The 20,199-nt window shown below is 32.4% G+C and overlaps 4 protein-coding genes across 59 annotated transcripts in view; 3 read left to right on the top strand and 1 right to left on the bottom strand.

The window, feature by feature from the left end:
- The window catches only part of LOC126920454 (uncharacterized), a 70,073-nt gene extending 65,030 nt beyond the window's left edge, over positions 1 to 5,043 (top strand). For all 5 annotated transcript variants that reach the window (XM_050730825.1, XM_050730826.1, XM_050730829.1 and 2 more), the window contains one exon: positions 3,160 to 5,043. In XM_050730825.1, the coding sequence (XP_050586782.1) occupies positions 3,160 to 3,327 (168 nt within the window). In that variant the 3' untranslated portion in view covers positions 3,328 to 5,043. The remainder of the gene's footprint in view (positions 1 to 3,159) is intronic.
- Positions 5,044 to 5,198: 155 nt separating this feature from the next.
- LOC126920455 (bolA-like protein DDB_G0274169) lies at positions 5,199 to 7,406 on the top strand. 2 transcript variants are annotated; one of them, XR_007711964.1, is made up of 5 exons: positions 5,199 to 5,826; positions 6,069 to 6,283; positions 6,474 to 6,542; positions 6,637 to 6,882; positions 7,012 to 7,406. XR_007711964.1 is itself a non-coding variant. In XM_050730830.1 (4 exons), the coding sequence occupies exons 1-4, from the start codon at positions 5,796 to 5,798 to the stop codon at positions 6,712 to 6,714; spliced, it is 393 nt and encodes a 130-aa protein (XP_050586787.1). In that variant the 5' UTR covers positions 5,199 to 5,795; the 3' UTR covers positions 6,715 to 7,036. The 2 variants fall into 2 exon arrangements, 1 of the variants encoding a protein (XP_050586787.1); XM_050730830.1 differs by having other exon boundaries at positions 6,637 to 7,036.
- On the bottom strand, positions 6,607 to 10,439 carry LOC126920452 (set1/Ash2 histone methyltransferase complex subunit ASH2). 2 transcript variants are annotated; one of them, XM_050730819.1, is made up of 11 exons: positions 10,196 to 10,438; positions 9,827 to 9,982; positions 9,568 to 9,746; positions 9,301 to 9,473; positions 8,939 to 9,113; positions 8,218 to 8,426; positions 7,973 to 8,150; positions 7,706 to 7,850; positions 7,490 to 7,625; positions 7,167 to 7,418; positions 6,607 to 7,072 (listed from the first exon to the last, which is right to left on the bottom strand). In XM_050730819.1, exons 1-11 carry the CDS (start codon positions 10,216 to 10,218, stop codon positions 6,968 to 6,970), a joined length of 1,731 nt encoding a protein of 576 aa, XP_050586776.1. In that variant the 5' UTR covers positions 10,219 to 10,438; the 3' UTR covers positions 6,607 to 6,967. The 2 variants fall into 2 exon arrangements, with proteins under 2 accessions (XP_050586776.1, XP_050586777.1); XM_050730820.1 differs by lacking the exon at positions 6,607 to 7,072 and having other exon boundaries at positions 7,281 to 7,418; positions 7,477 to 7,625; positions 10,196 to 10,439.
- A 1,128-nt stretch (positions 10,440 to 11,567) lies between these two features.
- Positions 11,568 to 20,199, top strand: part of LOC126920473 (calcium-activated potassium channel slowpoke) — a 107,684-nt gene continuing 99,052 nt past the window's right edge. For 16 of the 50 annotated variants that reach the window (XM_050730885.1, XM_050730897.1, XM_050730895.1 and 13 more), the window contains exon 1: positions 11,842 to 14,123. In XM_050730885.1, coding sequence (XP_050586842.1) covers positions 13,821 to 14,123 — 303 coding nt within the window. In that variant the 5' untranslated portion in view covers positions 11,842 to 13,820. The other 34 variants (XM_050730908.1, XM_050730912.1, XM_050730900.1 and 31 more) reach the window with 17 other exon arrangements.

Here is a 20,199-nt window from a genome sequence, read left to right as displayed (position 1 = left end):
TTGTCAGTATATTTAAAATAATAAGAGGCATAGTAACGCTAACGGTAGTAGTTGAACTTTATTTCATATGTGTTAAGATCTTCGTTGTATTTGCCAGTTTATAACGGTGGTAGGTAATGATCCTGTTCGTGTCAGTCGCATATACATAGTTAAGTAATACGAGAAAAAACGTCCCAATATTTGAATTCGTTGAGCAACTTAACTGCTAATGTTATTCATTGTTGTCCTTAATATCATATTCATCGTCTACGTTTCATATACCTTGCGATTTTCCTAGAATATTATACAGCGCAACCGTATTTTTTACATCAATCATCTTTTTTGTAACCTTGTCTCAGTTATGTTAAAAATTCTCTTATACGCTAGTCATCTTATTTCTTATTAGACACTAACAAATATTTCTAACCTATTTGTTAAAGCTGAATTTCCACTCTCTTTCCTTATCTTTTATCTACTATATTCATTAATATTTATTTAAAATTCATGTGTTATTCGATTAACATTCTCGAAAACAATTATATATATATATATATAATATGATTGCTCGTGTTTGAATGGTGCCATCGGTAAATTATATGGACGTAGGTACTGTCGCAACGTTGAATTTTCCATCTGGCAAACCGCGAAAGCCACTATGTTTGGTGTTTTGAACGCATAGGCGCACCTAAAAACCCGCTTTTACCCCTCTGGCTGGCTCTAAATTTAGCGTAGGTGGGCGGCCACGACCGTTTGCCAAGCAGCAACAGGACTTCGGGCATAGGGTGCAGCTGTCTCGTAGACGGTGAAATAATGCGTCTCTCCTTGACGATATTGGCAATATTCCTGCAATTCTGTTGCCTCGATTCGCCGAACCGATATTTTCATTCCCGACCTTTCTGTCTTTCGCGGTTCGTTTCTAAATGTCGATCGGGACACGAGGATTTCAGTTTCCTCTGCCCACGTATACATACATATCTGGTCATCTACCTCCGTCCAACGGTTTTCCTGTTCGCCTCCTCGTAATACACTACCGTTCAAAAGTATCCACACATTGCTTATTTTTGACAAGATATATTTTATTCACAAAATTACAGTAATTGTATTCTTTATAATAATTACAACTGTATGTAATATTTTTTATTAATAATAGAATATTACGTTTTGCGTTTTTTAAAAGACAATATGCAAAATAACACTGTCGTTTAACGTTGTTAAATCTTGTGGAACGATTTTGTTACTTGGCAAACTCTTTATTTTTAGATTCTTTAATTTCTGAAGCTAGATTAAGAAACCTGGTTTGTTAATTTAAACAGTAAATATATGTGATATATAAAAAAAAACAAGAGACATATGTTATTGCCATGTGTTCCAATAAATAACTTAACTCTATAGTTAGTTGATTGCAGGGATTGTATTTAGGTATCAACTTGTTATCTCAGATCATCTGTTACTCAAAAATACAATATCTATATTCTTATAAAGATTATACATAATAAAAATGATAAATATTATAAGAATTTATTTTCGGAGACCTCTTGCAGAATAATGTACTAACTAACAATTTGTTTTATTACTAAATTTGTTCCTATATTTTATGAAGGAATTTACTGATACTCATATCTTGCATCTTGTGACATTTAAATTCTTGCTAATAATATTAATTCAATTGTGCAAACAAGCCTATAAAATCCTAGGCTTTTATAGGCTTATAAAATTATTATATCTAAGCGGTTAGAAATCTCAGTAAAACGAATTAACTTGCGCAATTCATCATTAATTTGCACAAAATTGATTTGATTAAATTCAAATATGGTTACCACAATTCAACTAAAGTGTCCGGATATTTGTGAACGATAGTGTATGTCGTATGTAGTTTCTCCGTCTCGCGGCTTCTACATAGCTCTACATAGCTCTGAATCCTGTCGGTCGGTTTCGTAACATCGCACCCGGATACACGACGTATCCTGCTTTTTCAGTCGACGCGTTCTCGTCTATTTCTATGCTTCATAGATCACTCTAATCGTATTGCTGCGTATTATGTATATCGTAAGTCGTAATTCTCATGTGGCCTTACTTCGTTACTCGTATGCCTGACTACGACATGGCTATCACATATTTTGTAAGCTGCGCCATATCTAACAATCAAAAGCGATAAATTTCAACCGCTGTCGAAAGATTTGTTAAAGTTTGCAAACGTCAAATTCAACAATACGGAACGTAGAGTAAACTGGTAGAATTGAAGAAACTCACAAAGACATATTGGATTTGATTGATTATTTTTGAAGTTGAAACAATCAAGCGCATTTAAGATATAGTATAAGCAAACGATTCTTGTTATACATACTTAAATTATTACTCGTATTTTTAAACATTCTGTCTCGCAAGTCATTCTAAATAATGTGGTCAAGAGATTATTTAGTAACATTTATGTGCTATGTGCGACTGTTATTCAGTGGGGAATAAAATAATAATATATAGACGTAATATCATGTCTAATAAAACGACATAAAGTTTCAATTCTAGTCTATTACGTTATTAAACAATGACACGCTCTATTGATTATATAACTTCATGATGAGAGATTTCTTTCCAAAACGAACACTAATCTTCAGTAATTAAGAATAATATTCATATTGAAAGGAAACATTGATGGGCTTTGAAAACGTTGTTTCAAATTGTCTCAAACTACAACAGAAATCAACATCCAATATTTAAGAAAACGTAATACGTATTCAATCTTTAAATATATCACGTTTGGTTAATTCCTGGAACAGCAAGTTCAACGGACAAAAGATATACAAAATCGTTGTAACAATTTCTAGGCAATGATTGGTGTATTCAAGCAGCTCTCATAAATGTTTTTATTAAAAATGAAATCTATCTATATAAAAGTACTGTACACAATATGGTTGTACAATGTTTTGATATTACCATTTTATTTATCCAAATATTCATCAAAATTATTATTATACATAAATCATTATACATATTCAGGGTTTCCACCTAACAGTGCTAACATATTCTATGATTAAAAATACAGAAAAAGTTTGTATAATCTTTTAAAATGCTAATGTTAAATATAATCCTCTGCTGGTTAGTGTAATAGCCAGTTCAAGATAAAACGGTAAAATCGAAAGAAAACATAACATGTACTTAACTGCATGCATTATTGTATTTCAGGATACTCTTGTACACGCATTACCGTCGGATAGGCCTGGATTTGCAAAGGGCTTCCGTAAGAATATCGGGGGACGCTGGCGTCGCTTAGTGAAAAGGAAGCCGGAGACGGAGACTTGTGCCATTCCTCCTGAACTGAAGGATCAACTAAAAACAATTTACGTCTATTGACGATCAGCGTTAATGCGCCGTTGTCTATATTTTTACAAACCTTCCTCGGTAATCGATGCTTTCCTCTATGTAAGATAATAATTATATCAAGAAAGATAGAGATGACACGAGTTATGAAGGCAAAAAGAAACGAACGCGCAATGGGATGGTTCATAAAAAAAAAGACAAGTGAAAAATGTATTCATTTATGTAAGTGAAAACGTTTAGTAAGAAATTTCGAAAGGAATTGTAAAACAAAACAGAAATTTATTGTTCATAGCCCTCGTGAAACATATCAAAAAGTGCCTAAAGATGCGTTTTCGGACACATTAAAGATATACATAGGTATAGAAGCAAAATGACCTTCTTCTGATGTTGAATATTTCTGTGGAAAACAGCATTGAGATAACGATAGCCTGAATTGTAATTGCATAAAATAATGTTAGCAATATTTACAGACATATATAGAGAGAAAAAAATTCTATTATCATAGGTTTTGTGATGTTTTATCGTTGGATATTTTAATAAGATGCCATGAATCGAAACGAAGAAAAAGTTTGAAACAACTGTCCCGCGTATTTAATTGCTCGACTATGCGAAAGATTAAAAAATCACTGGGCTTTGACACATAGGACAATGGCGTCAAGAACTCTATGAGACTGAACGTAAAGAGTACGACAACACGAGTTACCTCGTAGCTTTTCTTGAATACGTTTTTTCATGAATAATGCAACAAATTCATTTCAAATCACTAGTATTAACGTATACCTGAAATTTTATAACCTTCAGACTTGCCAAAACTTTTTCTTCTACATCCTATTTGGCAGCTCTGTTGTTACATGTAAATAGATGTATAAAGCAGTGAAAGTATGAAACTACTTTTAATTCTTATAATGGCCGATCGTTAAAGTAAGAACCTGAAATTTCCTTCGTACATACAATTTGGGGGAGTTTAATATGTTACACAGGAAAAGAACAGGGTACGAAAGAATGCTAGTAAAAGAAGTTACACCCAATCAGAATTATTCCCTGATTTTCAAAAATGGGAGTTATGTAGCATTTTGTTGTATACTTGTAACATAGGCCAATTTAAGATTCTTAATATCATTCGACAGCTCATATTGAGCTCAAACTATGTACTAATATGGTATTTTAATTGTATTGTTGTATCAAGCAATACTTTGTCCCTGAGGTCAAAATTTAATCGATGATAATTTAAACAAACAAAAGAATTCTATGTATAACGTCGTGCCACGCTTTAAATTTTAGCAAAGCTATTTGATTTTATGTTGGATGTATTTTCTGCACTTGCAGTTTTATGCAGTAAAATTGATAATTTATAATTCTGAGTGAAGCAGACAGAAATAATATATTGTAAACATTTAAAAGAAAGGAAAAAATGCATTACTTTCTAGTAAGCGCCAACGTTCCTTTACGGCTCGACCTTTTAATTCCTTATCGTAACTTTTTAGAATGTAAATAATATTATTGCATTGTTTGTTTATCATGAATGTGATGGCATAATGTTTGAACGTGATGCGGATAGTTTAAGAATCAATAACGTGCCTACGATTTTTATAAACGATGAAATACTGATGGAACTGCATCCGTCACCTAGTCACTTGATAATTATTGTTCAAAACTTGTATTGTAAACTTTTTGCCGCAGCTTGGATCTTTCCTCGTGAAAATCTGTCTGAATACAACAATATCAAATAAAGTATTCTAAAAGATATAATGCGTGTATACTTAATTACATCACCTAAATTATTCCAATTGTTATTTAACTGTGGACGTATTTTAATAATCTGCTGCTTCCTTTCCTCATTTCCAAAAACAAAAAAAGAACTGAGTATGAATTCGATTATTATGGCTGCTTTTAGATTTCTCAATGACAGATAAGAAATAGATAACAGATCGATATCGAAATAGATATATTTTTAATATACGATACTTTTTCTTCAAATGTGAAAATAAAAAAGAAGACAGAAATGTAGTATTAGATTTCTCTTTGATAGTATTAAAATATAACTAAATCAATATCTGTCTTTTAATTGGTATAAGGCATTATATATGTAAATTATTCTGCACAGTGTATTTTACGGTAAAAATCAATATTCTACATAGGAATCGTATTCAACAGTATAAAACGAATAAAAGATGATTTATACAAATACTGAAGCTTTGGAAAGAATATGTAACTCAACAATTTTTTAGAAACTATAATATTTATTTGACAACATGTCCTATTGTATATAAGGAAATGTTTTATTATAAGTATTATATTTTATGATATTACTATTTACTATGCTGATAGTAAATACAGTATAATATCTGCATTTAAAACATTGCATTTATACACATGTTATTTTGAAGCATATACATATATATGGCTGATTAAACATTTACTGTCCTCATGTGATTATAGCACGTGATCATTACTAAAAAGATTCTAATAATTTCTTTGTTCACAGGAGTAGAATTCGGTAAATGTATAACACAACAGTAATATTACGAAGAAGTAAGTGATACGTTGTATGATACAGTAATATCATCAGTCTATATTTTTTCATACTTGTAGTATATTGATTTATACAAATAGAGGTTATGTTTCACTTTATTATATTACTTTTTTTAATGCTATTACCAAATTCATTCATGGTTACAAATACAATATTTTGATTATTGATTACAAAATTATTTTCTATATATAATATAAAAATGATATTTTGCTTTAAACTGTACATACAATTGTATTTGTAGGCTACAGGAACACATTCTTAGTATCAAAAATGTGTAGCGCAATACAAAATAATTCTGTAGAATTTTCTATAAAAAAAAAATTGATAGATTCTTTAAATCCATCTTATATTGAAATTATAAATGAGTCTTATATGCACAATGTTCCTAAAGGATCTGAAACGCACTTTAAAGTAATTGCTGTTTCTGACAAGTTCAAAGATATACCATTAATTAAGGTGAGAATTTTAAATGTAATAAAATTTTCAATCAAATATTTAAAATAAGAGATTTTAAATTTTATCATTAGGCTAATACGTTTATTTTCATAAACTATATTTTTAAAATGATGAGAACTGTGCATGCTTATCACTTTTTATGTACCATTACTGTATACTGTATACTAAAAGTTTAATTTTATCGATTTAGCGCCACCGAATGATAAATAAGTTATTGCAATCAGAGTTAGAAGGTAGCGTGCATGCATTATCAATTATAGTAAGTATTATTATAAAAATATTTTAATATAATGTAAAAAGTTTAATATGGTAAAATTTGAATATACGTAAATGTTTATTATTTATTTACAAAGGCCAAAACACCTGATCAATGGAAAGAGAAAAGTACTGTAACTCCAAGTCCAACTTGTAGAGGGGGTTTTGGAAAATGAACTTTTAAAGTTTAAAGATCGCATATTTATATCAGAAAGGATATCTGATTATACCAATATTCGAACTTCAAATCGCGCACACGTAATATCTCCGTATTAGATGTGTTTCCTGAGGTTCTAATTTATGTGATAATTGTATGCAATTAAGGAAGTTAAAATAAGATAAATGTAAGCTTTAAAATACATACTAATATAATTATTAATAATACTTAATCAGAACTGAAAGTAATTAAAAAAAAAAGTTACATTAATGTCATAAAGCAAAAGTATCCAGTCTCAATTTTCCCTCATTTTCAGTGAAATAAAGTATATCAGCCATGGATTGTTCTGCTATTGCTTCTTCTGCCCTATCATGCATCTACAAAATATAAACGATTCGTGAAAAATTTTTCTGATAAACGTAAACCCTAATTTTCATTGTTTTATTTTGTTTTTATCAATATAGTACATACCCCTCTAAACGTAATATCTCCAGGAGGACATTTAAAATTGGGTCCAAAATTAACAGAAACCGTAGCACTTTTATGAATAGAAACTGTGGGATAGTAAGCTCCTTTATTGACATCGATGAATGCTTCACCTTGATTTACTCCATTTTTGTAAAATATAATTTTGCTTCCTTCTAATGGTTTGAGAGCCTTAAGTGCTTCAGGTACTTGATCTTTTTCTTCATAATACAGATGACTTTTAAATTTTACTAAGGGCTAATTTATAATCAATTAATTTATAAAACGCGTATGAAAATATAATAAACAAACTTACATTTAGTCCTTACCCGATCCTTGTAGGTGTTTGGTAAATGTGAAGCATCGTGTGTATCAGGTAAAATTACCAGAAATCCCAATGTATCTCCTTCTCCATAACCATTACTGTAATGTTTACCTTTACTTTCATGAAATCGTGTACCTTTTCTATCAATAATTATAATTATGTATTTATTTTTTGAACAACAAATACCATTCTATATTGAAGTTGTTTTATTAGACCATACCTAGATCTCCAAGAATATCCAAATTTATCATAACCAAGCGGAGCTTGTAAATTAGCATATTCTTGACCCCATCCTAACCTTGTAGCTGATCCTTCTGGCATTTCTTCAATAGTTGCTTCCCAGTACCATGTACCTCTACTTACATCTAAAGAGTAAGTAAGCAATGTGTGTAATATATAAAATACAGAAGGATACCAAATGATTTAATGTATACTTATTGATGCAATTAATGGACATCTGATATAGTAGATCATGATTTTGACATACTATGAGTTGCTCTGACCATGCAATAGCCTTTTTCTCCAGTTACTGCTAGCCTGTCTTCTGAAATCCTAAGCTGTGGTGCTCGATCATGCAAAGCAAGTAAAACTGTACTTGGACTCAAGGCTCTGTACAGCCAACCAGGAATAGGTTTTCCAGCCCAATCGCTACTTTCATCAAATTCCTGTTAAATAATGTTGATAAATTTCATAATATACTAAAATTGTAAAATATATACTATGATGGCAAACCTGTCTGAAGGGAGCATGAGGATCGGGTTCAGCAAGGATATATCGATAACCATCCTTATTGAAAGGATGCTCAAGAGGATATCCATGAGCAGGTAATTTAGGGGCTGTCATATCAGAACCTCTACCTTTTTTGCCAGGTCCTGTACCTGTTCCTTCTCCAGGAAACTTACGTTTTGCATTGCGACCACGAAAACCTCCACTAAGTGGTACTGTATATGCCATAGTTATATTTATTAATCACTTAATAACTTTCAATTTTCAATGTATCATTATTAAATATATAAAACTGCATAAAAAAATAAGATAAAATAAGACTACATATGATTTTAAATATTCAATTTTTTCTTAATGAAACTAACAGTTCAAAATACAACAATCTTTTAATATATATTAAAAACACAAAAATCACAATATAAAATTTACTAAGTAGCTTAACCTATTCAAGTCATAGATATTCTGCAATTAAGCAGGTTGTTGTATGATATCATGGGACTGATTAATATCTTGATAAGATAAGAAGTAACTAAAACAAAAAAGAGAAAAACTAACTATTAAGAATTTACTGATAAAAACGGATATTAATACATTACTAGAAATCAAATATACAGCAATCTAATAAACATAATAGTAATTATAATATTAAATAAATTTATTAATATAGCTATATTTTTTGGTATGTATATTTTCTAGTATATAACCCATGACTGATAATTAAACTTACCAACATGTTGAACACCCATTTCAGTTACTTTCAAATGACCACCTTTAATCATTGCTTCATAATTTGGCTTAATCATTTGGAGATCTGAACATATAAGCCCAAATAACTGACCATCTGAACTGTTTTCATCAATAGTGAATAATGTTCCAACATCTTTCAGCAATGCTCTATGTATCTATGTTATATACATTAAAATATTAGTCATTTTCATTTTTGTATATAAAATAACTTCTAAATAATTTTAAGGAATGTATAATAGTAAATTTTCATCTCATTTATATTCAATTTCAAAAGTAAAAAAAATATTTATTTTTATACTTATATTCAAATAATTAAATTATTTAGTTGTAGATTTGACTTACTGTTGCATGCCAAGATTGAGTTACTCTACGTGGCATTGTGGTCATGCTGTCCCAATGACATTCAATGAAAGGAATAATATCTTTATCTTTATGAAAAAATGTTTTTTGTTCATTTTCTTTTTGCGACATTTGTAGTAAATTTGCTATTGCTGTTACACACATTTGTGGAAATGCTAGAAAGATCATATTCTTTTAAGTGTTTAAGTTTCAACTCAGATATCAAATTATGTATCATAAAATATGATTAATATTCAAATGTATTCTTACGTGCTTGGTTTTTTTTGAAACTCTCTAAACCGGTTGGAGAACAATTCTTGCACATAAATATATAATTCATCATAAAGGGTACCAATTTACCCAGTTGATAACCAATGCAAGATTCATGAAACCATCTTGAACAACTAGCACATAATAGCTCTATAATGTTAAGATTTCTTTCCTTTGCGCTAAAAGAGTATAAACTTGTAAATCATTGATACTTGTGTTTTTTATATAATCTACTTTAACATAAACTTTAATAAATTACCAATAACAATTTCCAGCTTCATTGTTATTTGCTCGGCCATTAGGTTTCTCAGTGTTTTCTTCTGGTTTATTTTTTTGTTTACTTTTATCATCGCTCTTTAATTTTAACTTGTCATCAGTGGACTCAAGTTGTGCCCCTTCTACTTTATCGATTGGGCTACAAAAAATACGTTTGTATGTAACTTAAAAACAGTTATAACCTTATTCAGTTCATAACCTCAAAAATATTTGTTTTATCATGTGGACTTTAAATAAATATTTCTAAATTGAATCAAGCTTACAGAAAATCTATTATTAATGTTACAAACATATTGTTTATATAATTTTGATAGGCATTATATGTATATGAATATGAGCGCTTTATAGATACCTTTCAGACTTTTCTTCTGACATTTTTTAAATTTATGTGTTTCTGTTACTTTTGAATTATTTCTATTTTGCTTTATTTTAAAGTTTTCAGCGTAACAATATACAACAATACGTGCAGTATACAATATATACATACACAATTGTACATACTTTCTTCAGTTTACTATTTGTTTGTTCGATAGAAGTTTTTAAAACTCGGTTCCTAACCTGTATGTCGATTGTTCACTACCATCGATTGGGTACTATGGAGATTATCACGCTATCTTATGTGGAAAATGTAAATAGTAAATATACACGATAAAAGTTATATAAATGATAAATATTATTATTTATGTTTTACCTTTATTAGGAATATTATATAATAAAATATAATACATTATAATAAATATAACACATTATAATAAATATAATATATTAATAAAATATAATATATTATAATAATTAATGTATATTAGAAAAATATATCAGTAACAAAAATACAATTGTACTTCTGTCATTATATAGCAATATCAGTATTTATATATATATCATGTTTCAAAATTATTTCGGATTGTATTAGTATATCTTGTGAGGAGTAAGAAAGAACTGTTATACAATATATATTTAGTTTATTTGCTTTTAATTCAGAAAATGATATTTTCTTTGAATTTACAATTATATTTATATATAAACAGAAGTTTGACTATATCTCATACTATTTAATGTTTTTACATGTTTGTTATTATTTTTTATTTTGTTTCATTTTTTTCATTACAGTTATGTATAATAACATATTTTCTTTCATTTTCAGTTATTACATATATATAAACATTTCCTTAAAAAGTTTAACCTTAAAAATGAAAAAAGATGTTTAATAATCTAATCTAATAGAAATACATAGAAACAAAGATTCCAGTGTAAAATTTGAGAGGAATAGAAGAAATGTAATAAAAAAATTGTGACTACGCGAAGTACTCTAACAAATATTGCAATCGACTTCGTTACTATTGCAATCAGACAGATTCATCAATAAATGTGCGATAAGTTAATCCTTTGATATTCGACGAAAGTTCTACACACGAAGAGACGCAGTCATGTAATAAAATTTTCATAACAGCATAATTATGCAGATATTCCAAAACCAAAAATGAAATATCAAAATGAAAAGTTTGGAGTACAAAGTTACATATCAAGAATAACGTAAAGTAGGCAAAATATGTACGCAATAGTAGCGGGAACCGAATAATTTAGTGAACTAGAAGTTGCTGTGACAGGGGTTAGATCTGTTTTGGCGCAGCGGTGTTCGATGTGGCGTCCTCTGGCGGTAAGCTCGGTTAGTAGAGCAGAAGAGATGGTGGGGAATAGAGTGTAGCAACGGAGCGTGCGTCTACGTCAGGAAAAGCTCTGAGCTTATTGGTCCCGGTCCATTGTTGCGTATTGATTGCTGCGGAGCGGTGGTATGGTCGTTGGGACACTCGGTCGTCCTCATCGCCGTCGTCGTCGTCGTCGTCGTCGGTGGTACAGTCGAGTAGGTTAAGAAAGCGGGACACGCGTACAGATAGATCAGTTTTCCGTGTCGTTGTGATCGAAAGCGCGTTTCGTCGCGTACGATCCATGGATCTGGGTTTACTATATAATATTTACACGTAAAATACAAGTATATATACATATTATATACGTATTTCTTCATATATACATATAATTACACGTACACCAACAAACTATACACTTACACATATACGTGATACACGCGAACACTTGTAAGTATATACGCGCGCGCGCGCGCATAATTATATACACGTATAAGGCATATAACACAAATGATACCAATTAAAAATTATTTGCATATATGTATTTCTATATAAATGTAGACACGTACACGCGCGCGCGCCTACATACACATACTACGTATACATAAACATTTACTTATAAGTATATACACGTACATACGCGCGCGCGCGCTTACATTCGCACTTACGCAGATACATTTGTACATATGTCATGTATATGATTATACATATGTGATACAAATCAAATATACACATATATACAGGCTGATACGCACACATGTAATTAATATTGCACATACATATATACACATACAGGTTAATTTAATATAAAAGATATACACGCGTTGAAATACAGTTAAACATCGAACCACACGCACGCACGTATGTGTATATACGTGGACGCACGCGTATGTATATATCATCGTAGTGGTGTCAGTGGGTTGTTTTCTTGTTTTCTGTTTCTCCCTCTTTCGAGATTGGAACTACCTGCAGCATCAGCGGCGACGGCGGCGGCATCAGCTGCCGCCGAGCGTGTCGAGACCGATTTTCACTGATATTCGGTCGCGATAAACGCGCTGGATAGTTCTCGAAAATAGTCTCCCGAATCTTAGTTCGAGGAGAGAACAATCGACGGGCACAGAGGCAAAGAGAGAGAGAGAGAGAGGAGAGTGGGACAGAGACAGAGAGTTAGAGAGAGAGAGAGAGAGAGAGTGTGTGTGTGTGAGAGAGAGAGAGAGAGAGAAGAAAGACATGTACGCCTGGAGAATCTCGACGAGCGAAGGAACTGACTAATCGGGGCTAGTCGATCGAGAGTAGACAAAGATCGAAAGCTTTCATTGGTCCAGCGATACGGAGAGAAGAAGCGCAAGACGAGAGTCGGCCAGGCGACTCGAATGTAGAAAATTAGCGTCGCGATCGGTCGATCCATCATTCTCGCAACAGGGAAAGGACAGCTGAAACCGGGACGAACGAAACGAGGAGCCGAGAAAAGCGGACGAGATCGCAAGGGAAAGAATAGAAAAGTGAGAGATAAGACTGAGATAGAGAGTGTTGTGAAGTAGGAAAGAAAAACGAAAAGGGAGAAACGAGTGTGACGAACGCGATAAGGAAGAAGAGAAGGATTTGTGTCGAAGAGGAGAGGAACAAGAGGACAGGAGATTACATATAGGGAAAGCTCAGTGAACAGAGAGGGGGAGTATAGAGCAACGGTAGAAGTAGCCAGTAGAATCAGGTGGCAGTAGCAGTGGCAGTAGAAGCGGCGATAGAATCAGGATTGGTAGGCTTTGGTAACCGGTGAAGATAATTCCGAAGAGAGTAAGTGTGTTACGGGGGTGGGTGGGTGGGTGGTGATCGGTGCGTGCGTGCATCGTGCGTGCATCGTGCATCGTGCGTGCATCGTGCGTCGTGCGTGCGTGCGGCGTGCGTGCATAAACAAAAAAAAGAAGAAGAGGAGAAGGAAGAGGAAAAGGAGGAAAAGGAAGAAGGAAGAAGAGGAAGAAGAGAAAGAAGGAGAAAGAAGCGAACAGTTAGTATAAGCGAAAACGATATTAAAATTAAGGGAGAAGAAAATAGGAGAAGAAGAAGAGAGGAAAAAAAAGAAAGGTTGGTTAGTTGTTCGGTGGTAGTAGTGGTGGTATTATTGGTAGTGGTGGAGGTGGTGGTGGTGGTATTGGTAGTAGTAGTGGTGAGTGGGCGCAAACTGCGCGAAGCTAGTTCGTGGTTGAAAGCTGCAACGAAGCGCGAGGCGTGCAGAGTTGCAGCAGGAAATTATGAAGCGTATAAGGAGCGCCCCGTTGGCCGCCGTTTGTGATAGCTGCCGGTGAATGTGTGATCCGGGGGCAGCAGAGATCCACCGTAATGACGACCGAAGAGACGACCGAGCAGCCCCCGGTAGACGACTGCCTGAAGGAACGGAAATGGTGGTGCTTCCTGCTGTCGAGCATCTTCACTTTCCTTGCCGGGCTGCTGATCGTACTCCTCTGGCGTGCGTTCGCCTTCCTCTGCTGTCGCAAGGAACCCGAGTTCGCCCCAAATGACCCGAAACAGAAAGAGCAAAAGACGAGCCGCCAGGGCAAGGAGTTCGAGGGGACTTTTATGACCGAGGCCAAAGACTGGGCCGGTGAACTGATTTCTGGACAGACCACCACTGGACGTATTTTGGTAAGTTACTCTTCACCCGTTAATCTTCCTCTGCCTTTGCCTTTACTCCCTGTAAGCACGCGTATCTTTTGCGTTCTCGTATCTTTGGTTATTCTGGTTAACTTTGGAATGAGAGGGAGAGAGAGAGAGGGAGAGAGTGAACGAGCAAAGAAAATGGGTAAAAGAGAGAAGGAGAGAAGGAGAGAGAGAGAGAGAGAGATATTCGCAAATAAGTAAGCACAATTGTTTTTTAATTTTTTTTTGTTTGTTCTTACTTTTGCAAGTTTCATTTAGCGATAATTTGAAATCTAATTTTTGCGATGTTTTGTGTAGATGGTTCCAATTTTCTAAGATTACTTATTGCATCATTGAATTTTAAACGATCCAGATTATTACGAGTAATAAATGACCCAGAAATATTACGAATACACTATGATTTGTTCCATTAATATACGTTTCTTCATTCTGCTTACGTTTACTTGGTAGTCTGACGCGATTGATCTCGATGAATTCTGTCGTCATCGGTATAAATCATATTTAAATATATATTTCTGTATTTCTGTAGAATTACGCTGGTTTTTAATTTTTTACTGGATTATACGCAGTTGTTGTTAGTCTTTGAGAAAAATAGTATAGATCGATCGAGAATTGAAGTATTCTACCAGACGCGACACGATGTTTCGATCGTCTGTGTGAGATATAATCTATGACACGGAGGGTTAAAGTACGAATTAGGCATACTTTATAAGGCTGCTTTTATCTGATAAAGGTTCTGCTTTTGCCATGACTGTGCTTTTAAGAAGAAAGTGAAAAGCGATCGATCACAAACGCAAACGTGTTAGTGGGCCAAACTCTAGCTGCTCTTCTAGTTTCGAAAGACTATGTTTACGGTCATTACATATTACAAGTATTGGAATTCTTTGTAGAAAGAAAAAGAATATTATAGCTTTGGAATTTGTTGAAAATTTACGTATTTTAGATCAAGATCGATTTATCAATTGCAAACTAAATTCGGTATAATATCACTCTTCAATTTATATTTCATGGTATCTATGTATAAGTGTCTGTCAAAAAACGATCGATGGCGGGGGCTAATTTTTATTCGTCATTGTGAATGTTTCACGTTATGAATCATCTTTTACTAGGTAAAATATACTTTCTTCTATTGTATCGTTGAAACAGACTACGTACATGGTAGACTAACGTAAATATCGATTATAAAATAATTCTAATTTAAAGCGTAATTTAAAAATTGTCTATTACAATTAAATAATATATTTTTTAAATTACAAGAAAGAGTTGAATAGTAATTCAAGTAAATTACAATAAAATATAACGTTTTGATATCGTTCAAATATTACAGTACACAATTAATCTAAAATATTTTACTATTAGATCAATGTTGTTCGATCACAATTTCCTATGCTTTCGCCTTGTTTCCGTTTGCTGCTTATCTCATTAATGATCGATCGTAGGAAGATTGTATCGATGATTCTATCGCTGAGTATATACCATGTGTTTGCCTAGAAACTGTCTATAGAAAGAGGAAAAATTATTATAACATCTACGCGCAGCTATATTATATTATGTAGATAGATGGGTATACATGTGCATATAACGCCATGTACAGAAAGTGAGTTCACAGCACGAGTTAGCTCGAGTATCGTAGCTGGTGACCCAGTTTTCGTTCGTGGAACCAGCACGTCGTTGACTGAAGTAGAGGGGTAGTTTCTACGCAGTGCGTGCTTTATCCTGTGGGGCGTGTTTCTAGCTTTTTTCGAAGCTTCACGGTTCTATCCTCTTCGTTTTATTTGTCTCGATTCCAAGCGAAAAAATATTAATTCGCAATCGACATTATAAAGCGAAAATCAAAATTTTAACGTAGTATGCGTTGATGGATATGCTAGACAGGTGTTTCATTAACAATAACTTCGATCAACTTATATTTGTTTTAAACTTGTCGAATATTTTTAGTAATTTTTGTATCATAATAATTTTGTTATCGTAAAATTTTAAACATTTTAGTTTGGATGATATGCTATTATATATCAATCCTTTTTATTTTTATAATTTTGTATTTGTGGGGGTTCTTTAGTACGTAAACATAAAAAGTAAATTTGAGAAACTTCCTTAATTGGGAAGATAACAAGTTGATGGGTAAAAGTATTGGAACATTGAACAAATGCTTCGTAGAATAGTTATTTATAATTACTGGTTGTGTTAATTATAACTTTGCGGGATAACAGGCTCAAAACGAAAATTAATCCATTGTAAAAAAAGAATGAGGTGTGAAAATTCGATCCAATTTGAATTAAAACATTGCTAGGGTGTACAACAAGAATCAATGATTTATATATTCTTAAATTTCCAATTTAAAATAGTGTATCTGATTAATCCGTACGTCTCTGAATATCTTCGTAATTAGAAATTTCAATATATAATTAGTTTCTAAATAATTCGTGTTCTAATAATCAAGCATATATCGATAATAAACAAAATTAAATTCTATTAATTTAAAAATTAATATTAATAACATTAAATCATATTTCAATTGGCTAAAAATTTATTATGGGAACTAAATTTTTCTTATCATTAATCTTGTTTAGTAAATTTATATATTATATATGAAATAGAAATTATTAATTTTTATTTGAAAAGAAAAATGATCATAGCAAAGTGATCTCTCTGGTTAGCAGTCTTCTTCGATATGTGATATTTCTGAAACTTTTAAAACTCGAATTAGTTACACTGTGATTATGTTTGTTGGTTGGAAGTTTTAGCTTTGCAGTAGGTACGTAACACAGATCTACTTTAGGACTTGAATTATCATTGCAGTTTCCATTCACATAACGTGTGCACTACTTTGGAGAAGGTACTTCGTTATTTTTATGCTTTCAGTTAATTTCCATAGTTTGTCCCATTTCGATAGATGTACATTGCACATACATGTATGTCGTGTTAAGAAGTGTGTTTCTAGGTTGGACGATAAATGAATCGAATAAATTTTGATATAAGGATTTATTTTTCCTCCTTGTATTAGGTCGTCCGAAAAGTTCTTTTCGTTTTATAAGGAAATAATGGATGCACAACATTTTCCGTTTTATATTATTTTATCGAGTTACGCATGATCCATTTTGTTCTATCAAAATAAAGATCACAACGTTCGACAGATACATCGTTGTAAAAGACGTGTCTGTAAAAGAAAGACACTTTTCGGACAACCTAATATTTAATTTATATGTACTACGAACTTTAACCAGTGTCAGTATGATCATTCGATTAATTTTAGCGTTAAAAATTATGTCATAGTTATGTTACTTCTAATATCATGGTCAACTCAGCAAGTCGCAGAGTTAGAAGATCAATTGAGTTTACTTGTCAATTCAACGGGGAATCGCGTGTCTTTCTTTATTAAGCACGCGATATTCTTCGCGATACATTTTCTATATTCTCTTCGAATATAAGCTATGCCGCTTACATAATAGCGACGTGTCTTACAAAAGACAACGGGGTAGGTTTCTCTCTAATTTAATCCAGCTGGAACTTATCGTCACCAACGAACTGTTCCAACCAACAACTACACCGTTTTCTATAGTAGATGACGCGCATGTCTTACTTCTATCACTAAGTTTTATCGAATTATAAAAAGCCTTATGTATATTGACATTTTTCTTAATTCAACTATTCGTTATATTTTTTATTGTAGATAACAAGGCGGTGTAACTCGAAAGTAAATAAATATTCGTACTAAACACTATAAATAAATATCAAATATTCATAGTAAATAGTATAAATAAATATTAAATATTCAGGGTAAGCAGGATAATATTCTAGTAAATACTGTTTGATTTATGTGAATCAAAGCGTAATGCTGTGATTCATCCTATTATATGTATGTATTATGTGTATAGGATATTAATAGAAGGAGAGATTCGTGAGTTGATTCATTTACTCTACGCAGTTACCAAGTGTATTTCTAACGTAAAATTATGTTATAACATTGAAAAGTAAGTCCCAAAAGATATTTTTGTATATAAACTTTCCCCGCTGTCTTGAGATCTACAATCACTCCTTATAAGGACCTAGTTTTTTAAAATCATCGTGTATGTAGATCTTAAGCGCGATATGTATGTATATTTGTAATTGTTCACATGAAAGGCAGCGTTCCCTTGTTTCCTTCTCGTTTATCTGAATCGAACGGAATATATTAATATTAAATGAGTATTTGTCGAAAACGATTATGATTATTATTTTTATACTTCATGTAAGGTATTGCAGAGATGCGTGATTTCCTCGAGTAGCATTATTAAAGTAATAATGGTGTCGCTGTATTAAAGCAAGTGGGGGGTAAAATCAGATCGTGATTTGTAATACAAGCATGGTTAGTAAGGCTGGAAATAAAGTGGAAATCAGGAATAACAAAATTGCATCACAGGCTTCTCCCTGGAGAAAAATGAATTTAAAGATCAATCCAGTACACGTGCACTTGACTTATAGATAAGCGCTGTTATGAATTTCACTACAGACTGCTAGTAGTACATAACTGGTCTATACATACTTCAATGTCAGAGTTATTGATATTTATATTAATTCGTCCTTAAAGGTTCAGGATCAATAAAATCAATGTAATAAATCATCGATGTATCAACTAAGATCAGTTTATTATTGTAGTTGAAATATCGTTCTTTTATTGACATGGTTTTAACGTAAGTACGACTAAGTAAGTAAAATTGTAAGTAAAAGAAAGTAACTAAGTATTGATAGCAATCATCTCTGACAAGTCTCTTATATCCTATACAAAAAGTCACAATAATGGTATAATTAATAAAATTCGTAACACCGCTTATCAATCACATACACGTGTACTCGATTGATTTGCGAATCCATTTTCCTCGAAAACGGAGCCTCTAACGCTAACTTGTTATTACCTTTTTTATTCTACTTTGCGATTTACAGTGCATAACATGTAAAATATATATTATTCGGTCCTTCGTATATCAAAATGTAATAAAATCACATTAGATTAAAAAAATTGTATTGTTACCTTAACGAAATTGGAGTAAGAATCGGAGTAAAATTCTCCATTTAAACTTCCCAATTAATCAAATTATTTGTCATTGGTACATAAGCAGTCAGTCATAGCGTAAAAGGAGCGTCACGTAATACTTATCGTTAATTCAATGCCATACTGCCTTGAACATGCACTGCCTTGCAACTCTGTTATTATGCTGGTGCATCGACAAAGCTTTTTATCGATTCTCAGTTCCATGTCATATATACGTACACATATTATGTATTCTCTGCGCACGGCCCTCAAATTATGTGTTAACTTTTGTCTACCTTTCACCACATTCTTAGGAAAAAATTAATTCGATGCAACGTGCATACATTGATCGTTATCCGGGACGGATTGAAATGTTAAAATTTATTCACTTTCACTTCTACAACGATAACTGATTATTATCCTAATTGAACTTGATGTATTCCCGACCTTTTTGTTATTTGTTATGCAAATTTATATTCATAAGGGAGAACTAAAATAGAGATCCATTTTATCAATTAAAAATTATAACTAATACTCTACTTTGTATATTTTGTATATTTTTCTGTATTATATGAATCCTGTGCCTTTTCCCGTAAATCGATAAAAATCCATAGTTTAGTAGGTAATTTTCAATTAGAATATCGCGTCCGTCAAGTAACCCGTGTTGGAATATTATTAATAGACTTCTGATTATATAAATTCCTTCGTTTAATATTTAATCCAAACAAAATTGGGCTGTTATTGAAAGTTTAGAAACATACAAACGTCGTTTGTATTTTTTCCGAATACAAGGGGATGTTTTCCTTTGATCGTGAAATATTTCCAAATCAGTCCTTCATCCTTCATCTCTGGATCTTTAGACTTTTTAGACTGTCAGCATTCCATCCTCTTTTCTAGTTTGGAATTAGTAAAATGATGATGCTGCAGATGTGAGTGATTTAGGTTCAGGAAGGAGTAGATTTCAAATCATACTGGCTATCCATGTCATGGATTTGTGATACATCAATCGTTATTAAGTATGCAGAAGCGAGGTGTTAGTAGCTCATTTAGCCG

Source organism: Bombus affinis, chromosome 9 (genome assembly GCF_024516045.1).
Source record: "Bombus affinis isolate iyBomAffi1 chromosome 9, iyBomAffi1.2, whole genome shotgun sequence".
NCBI classification, from domain to species: Eukaryota; Metazoa; Arthropoda; class Insecta; order Hymenoptera; family Apidae; genus Bombus; species Bombus affinis.
This window is presented reverse-complemented; position numbering and strand designations above follow the sequence as displayed.